The sequence below is a fragment of the Sinocyclocheilus rhinocerous genome, unplaced genomic scaffold (genome assembly GCF_001515625.1).
Source record: "Sinocyclocheilus rhinocerous isolate Xijiao unplaced genomic scaffold, SAMN03320098_v1.1 scaffold751, whole genome shotgun sequence".
Taxonomy (NCBI): Eukaryota; Metazoa; Chordata; class Actinopteri; order Cypriniformes; family Cyprinidae; genus Sinocyclocheilus; species Sinocyclocheilus rhinocerous.
The window spans coordinates 1,402,321-1,409,214 of NW_015657293.1; the positions used below are offsets into that span (position 1 = coordinate 1,402,321).

A 6,894-nucleotide genomic window follows, 5' to 3' on the forward strand; every position below is an offset into this window, starting at 1 on the left:
CAAAGTTGTTAATCAAAAAAGTGCATGATAAATAAAGATATTGTCTCTCAAAAGAAAGAGTCGACTCTGAACTGCCTTAACGAGTCGTCAAATTTTCGAATCTTCTGCCGGTTACCTATATACGTCACAAGGTAACACATTTGCATAATCCCCACCTGCCCGCGAAATACAAACACTCTGACCTGCCCACAATCACTTCTGCTAGTTATTGTGTTTACATCATGTCGAGAAGACCTGTGTTTTCAGCCTTACTGGGCATTCTAACACAGTTCCCACATGTGCACCTCAAATAAGTAAATAATAATAATAATGAATGCAATAAAACTGCTGTCACATCATGTAAAGTACCAAATACAAAGTTTAAACTTACCACTGAGAAACGTCCTGATCAAGTCGAGGTTGCGATGGAGTTTCCGGTTGAGCATCGGTATCATCCTCGGACTCGGGCTCAAACTGATAAGGTAATATCCATGCCATTTTGTAACCTTATAGCATCTTTGTTTACAAGTAACACTCCGGAGCAAAATATTTATTATGGTAATGGATATTTCGTTTCCGACACGCATTGTATATGGAAAGACCAATCACAACAGACTTTGCCAGCTGACCAATCAGAGCAGAGTAGGCTGATGGAAGGGAGGAGTTTACAGACCTTAAGCTCAGAACTGCTTTGAACGAATCGTTTTGAAATCATTGAAAAATGATTCTAATATTAAATGTATATTCTGAGAAAATTACGTTGTTTAGCTGCGCTTTATGGTAATATAACATTAATCAAAACTATGTTTAAGAGTGGTAGAGGAACTCAGAAGGCATTGGGCAGTTTGTGTTGTGACTGTGCTGTGCGTGTTGTGATGGAGAGGTGCCGGTGGGGCTGGATGGGCTCAGAGATCTGTGGGACAGTTGGGGTGAAGGCACTGATGGGGATGTGATTGTGGAATTGTCAGAAACATTGTCCACTCCCACGCTCTCCTGATATAGACAGTTTCTCCTGAGTTTTGCACGGGCATTTTGGAACCAAACCTGCAGAAAATGAAGACATCATTAGGATTTGACACAAACTTATTTACATATCATCGGTGATGGAGGGAATGAAAGATTTCTTTATTTATTTTATTTAACATCTGACTGTCTGTATTCAAAAGAATCACATGATCAACTGTTGTAAATTTACTTTGATTAGTGGCCTAGAAATAGTGCCAAACCTCAAACATTTTCTAAACCTTACACTGTGGAAGCCCATTTTCCACCATGAAATAAAAAATTAATAAATAAAAGCGGTAATTGCAACTTTTTATCTCATAATTCTGACATTTTCTTGCAATTGTACGTTTACATCTCACACTTCTGACTTGTTTTCTCGCAATTGTGAAACCTTGTTCCACCAAAAAATAAAAAAGGTAATTGCAACTTTTTTTTCACAGTTCTAACCTTTTTGTCTCAGAATTTTAAATGCAGTTTGAAGTTATGAACTCGTAATTGTGAGTTCACAACTTCACATCTCTCCTTTTTTATCTAATTTTATATCTCACACTTTTTTTTCTCACAATTTCTTGTTTAAATCTCACAATTCTGACTTTTTTTCCAGAATTGCAAATCATAATTTTTTGTAATTGCGAGTTTACATCTTGGAATTCTGACTTTTTTTTCTCGTAATTCTGCAATTATGGAAGCTTGGATAGGATAAAAACAAATAAAAAAAGGTAATTGCGACTTTTTATCGTACAATTCTGACTTTTTTTCTTGCAACGATTTTATATCTCACAATTTTGTCTTTGTAAATTCAGAATTCTGAGAATAGAAGTCTGAATTGTGAGATGTAAACTCATAATTCATCATTAGGATTTGACAACATTAGAAATTGTGAGATGTAAACGAGATGTAAACTCACAATTACAATATATAAATTCAGAATTGTGAGATATAAACTCTCAATTCTTGAAAAAAAAACAAGCTTCCATTCTAAACCTTTCTGTTTATTTCCATGCTTAAATGCCACATTTTCAATGTGGTCTCAGACTTTTGGATCCCACTGTATATCAAACTCAAACAGAGGTCCAGAGAGGTTTTTCTGACCTGGAGCACACGTTTGGAGAGGCCGGTTTTCTGGGCGAGCTCTTTGAGGTCTTTGGCATCTGGATTGTGGTTGTGGGTGAAGAAGTTCTGCATGCTCCGCAGCTGGTGATGCTTGAAAGACGTTCTCATGCGTTTGGACTTCTGACAGCTCACTCTCTCCGACAAGTCCACACCTATATCGTTCACATCTAGAGTGCACATAAACAGCTAATCATCACTGATATGACTCACACTAAAGGCCAGGGCATTACAGTCAACAATATGACAATACGATCTTTGAGGTTTTTTAGTCTGGTTTCAGAAAATTTCACTCTACTGAGACTGCATTGTTGAAGGTTTTTAATGATATACTCTGAACGTGTGATTAAGGCAACTATGCCGTTCTTGTGCTTTTAGATCTTACTGCCGCATTTGATACTGTTGATCTTGCTGTCCTTATTGCTCAGTTGGAACATTGTGCAGGTATTACAGGCAGTGCATTGGAGTGGTTTAAATCTTATCTTACCAATAGAAGTTTTTCAGTTAAGATAGGAGATCGTACTTCTTGTAATGCTGTATTAACCTGTGGGGTTCCCCAAGGATCCATTTTGGCTCCTATCCTTTTTTCTTTATATATGCTTCCACTTGGTTCCATTTTTAGAAAATATGGGCTGTCATTCCATTGTTATGAAAGTGAAAAAAAAGTGAAAGTGACGTGACATGTGGCCAAGTATGGTGACCCATACTCGGAATTAGTGCTCTGCATTTATCCCATCCAAAGTGCACACACACAGCAGTGAACACACACACCGTGAGCACATTGCTCAAGGACACCTCAGTCGTGGTATTGAAGCTGGGAGAGAGCACTGTACATTCACTCCCCCCACCTACAATCCTTGCCGGTACGAGACTCGAACCTGCAACCTTGTGTTACGAGTCCGACTCTCTAACCATTAGGCCATGACTTCCCCGTGCTGTGCTATGCTGACGATACTCAAGTTTATCTGCCTTTAAAACGGAATTCGGATGGACTGGATGCTCTCCTGGTCTGTTTGACAGATGTAAAGGCATGGTTGTCGCTAAACTTTCTGAATTTCAATGAGGAAAAAACTGAAATTATTGTTTTTAAACCCTTTGTCTTTGACTGCTCCCAATCCAAACCTTGGTGGGTTATCATCATGTGTTAAGCAATATGTGAAAAATTTGGGTGTGGTATTTGATGAACATCTGAAGTTTGATAGGCAGATAAATTCTGTGATCAAATCATCCTTTTTTCAGTTGCGGATCCTGTCTAAAGCGAAAACTTTTCTTTCTTTTAAAAACTTTGAGAAAGTGATTCATGCTTTTATTACCTCTAGATTAGATTACTGTAACTCACTTTATGCTGGGATTAGTCAAACAGCTTTATCCTGATTACAATTGGTTCAGAATGCGGCAGCTATACTTTTGGATTCATAAACGGGATCATATTACTCCGGTTTTACAGTCTTTACACTGGCTGCCTGTGTGTTACAGAGTAGATTTAAAAATTTGACTATATTCTATATATATATACAGTTTATATATATATAATTACTGTATATATTTTTAATATATGTTAAGTACATTTACATGTTAATATAAGTAAAATTAATATTAAAATAACAATTGTATTTTACATTTAAATTATATTTGTTTTTTATAGGATCTGACTTTGTAATGCTGACATATTGTTTGATAAGAAATATTAATATTTTTATTCTGTTAATCCCAAATAAATGCAAAATATAGCCTATACTTCTGGTCAGAATTTTGGAATAATTAATACATTGACTTTTTTTTTTTAAACATTAAATGTCTCTTTTGTTAACCAAGGCTGTGTTTATTTGATCAAAATAAAAAACAATTAATAATATTCATTAAAGGCAATAATATTGTGAAATATTACAGAAAAAATACAGATTATGAAAATATATAAAATTATGCTAATATCTAAAATGCATTACCTGAAACATGGTCTGTTGCATCACAGTTTTTCCTCTTCCGGGCCCGTCCTCTGTGCACAGGGGTCCCTTCATTGCATGTGCCGCTCTCAGGGTTTGGCTCTCCTGGAGACATGTCTGAATGATACAAATCTGTATGACATTCCCTCTGCAGCATAGTCTCGAAATGTACCCGGCAGTACACTGACATCTCTCTCATTCCGTAGTGATCTCCAGTGAACAGCACTTTGTCGCAGGTGGCACAGGAGAAGCAGCTCAAGTGGTACACCAGATCCCCGGCGCGCATCACTACCTCTGAGGCAGAGATTCCCAGGTGGCACCGCGCACATCTTTGCAAAGAAAACCTCCTACTTAAGAGAATACATCTTTATTACGCAGATACATTTAACTGTGTGTGTGAAAACTCTGTTGGGGCATGTTGTCACAAAACAATGGTTCAGGATTTAGCTAGAATCTTTTGCATTTTTGTTGTTTCATGAAATGTTATGTTTTATAATTATCATACATTTAACTTAAAATATTTTTAAAGTGTTGTGGATCATTTATTTTTTAATATTTAATTAAATTATAGCGCTGTTCTTTTCAAATCAGTGTCAATAACAGCAGGTTCACATTGTGGTAAATTGCACCGTATAGTGTGGCAACAAGGCCATAAGGTCAACGTTCGTAAAATTAATTGCATTTTTGTTCTGGTAAATATTTGTGGGGATTAAAAATAAACTGCTCTGACAAATATTCGCTGGGGTAAAAAGCGTGACAATAGCCCCTGTATGAAGTAATAGCAGCGTGGTGCCGGTGAGTAACAGTCTTGTTTCGAAGTTAAATGGATAAGTTTGTTTAAATATAAATGTATTTTACCTGTAATAGTCCTCCTTACAGTAAATGTCTCCGTGTTTACTGAAGCACGTGAGCTCTGACTCCAGGTCAGCGTGACACGCGCTGCATTTCAAACAGCTCTCGTGCCACCGTCTGTCTGCCGCGAGCAGGTAGAAGCGATCTGAGATCAGCGCGCCGCAGCCCGCGCACACCGGAGACTCACAGCCCTGGAACACCACAGCTAAACATTTATCGTCGTTATCAAACATCCTGAGTTTAAGTTGTCATATATTTGACCAAAATCGGTTCATTTATAGCCTATATGCTGTTTAAGTTCTCCTTCATTTTCAAAGACTATGTGAATGCATTAACATTTATATGAATAAATAGCCTAATGTTTCGAAGCCGACTATTTCTTCATTAATCAGCCTAAAAATAATGAATGTGTGGTTTACGGTACTAATTGTGCCATGCAGAACTTGGCAATGGTGTTAAATATAATTTAATACTTTAAAACAACTGTCACTTTTCGTATGAATTAATGCTGTAAATATTATAAATTGAATTTAATATTCCATGTCTTGTGCAAAACTCAAAAACATCTTCTCTGGCAACTAAGATAAAATAAAAAGGTATTTAATATGGTAACATCTGAATTAAAAGGTTTTATAAGCACAAAATGATTATTTAACACAACTGAACTTGTGCAATACACATATCGAACAACAGACTGTTTACAACTGCACATTTTCACATTTTACATTGCTAAAAGTTGAAATAATAAAATAAGATTTATATTTACATTACAAAAGAATAAAATTAATTCTTACTGATTCATTGCGTTCCATGTTGATAGAGAGCAGTGAGGTCCTTCTCTCCCGCGGTGCAAGGATGAATGTCTATATTTTAACTCCTTTGGGTCAGGGAAATGATGAGATGTCTCCAAAGAGGAGGTTATCCATGTGCTCGAGGATGTTCCTCCTGTTGGTTGCTATCTATCTACCTATCTATCTATCTATCTATCTATCTGTCTGTCTGTCTGTCTGTCTGTCTGTCTACTCCACTCATGAAAATTTCTATCATCTTTCACTATAAAATGCATTTAAAGGTGTAAACGTAAATAAAGGAAAACTAAGCCGTTTAAAAAGCGTGTCCAAAACTAACTAATCTCCGAGTCTAAAATCAGAAACTTTGTTTGGAATAACAGATTCAGTGAGGATGCTGCCTGTCTTGATCAATGTCTCTAATTCCGTCTTCAGTTGCTCCCTTTTCTTTTGTAAGAGTGGACGGGATGTAGTTGCATTATCAGCGCAGAATCCGGGTTTGTGGAGATCCGTTAACTCAGCAGGCTTTTGAATAAGGTTACATCAGATCCGTGCGCTTAGGGACAGGAGGAGGTTACCGCTGTTTGCTCGCATGCACCTCATAGACAATCGTATGGATCCTGAATCATGTTCATATTACTGAATCATCTTGACTACAGTGTTTAAAGGCACCCAATTAAAGTCATTTTAGGAGTAGCAAGAAACAGCAAGCTTATCCATATCCATGTTCACTTTATAGCCTAACGTACCTTTTGCGCATGCTATTCTATTCTTTTCTATTCTATTCTATTCTATTCTGAAACGGCAAACTTTATTCAGAAATATACAAGCCGTTAGGCCTATAAGCAGTGCAATATACTGATACCCGTCCCGTCCTCGAACTGAATTACACAATAAAGTGATCATAGAAATTGTCATCCAGTCAGAGATAATATATGTGACGTCTATTAGGCTATGTAATGTCCATGTATATAATTTTTTTTGTTGTTCATTTTTGTATATAAAAGTATTTTTATTTTGTATCTGCAAGCATTTAACCTTAAAGGGGTCATATGATGCTGCTAAAAAGAACATTATTGAAAGAAAGAAAGAAAAAACAATAACACTACCAGCAACCTCATCTTAAGTTTATTTCACATCCGTAGCAACCCAATCAGCAAAATACCACAGTATATTCTCCTTTCATAAATTACACCACAGTAGTTTTAGACTCTGAC

The 6,894-nt window shown here is 36.6% G+C and overlaps 1 protein-coding gene across 1 annotated transcript; it reads right to left on the reverse strand.

Moving 5' to 3' along the window:
* Window positions 1-786: 786 nt before the first annotated feature.
* On the reverse strand, window positions 787-5,701 carry LOC107720883 (LIM/homeobox protein Lhx2-like). The gene is made up of 5 exons (XM_016528710.1): window positions 5,684-5,701; window positions 4,896-5,080; window positions 4,041-4,384; window positions 2,077-2,264; window positions 787-1,023 (listed from the first exon to the last, which is right to left on the reverse strand). Exons 1-5 carry the CDS (start codon window positions 5,699-5,701, stop codon window positions 787-789), a joined length of 972 nt encoding a protein of 323 aa, XP_016384196.1.
* Between the last annotated feature and the right edge of the window lie 1,193 nt (window positions 5,702-6,894).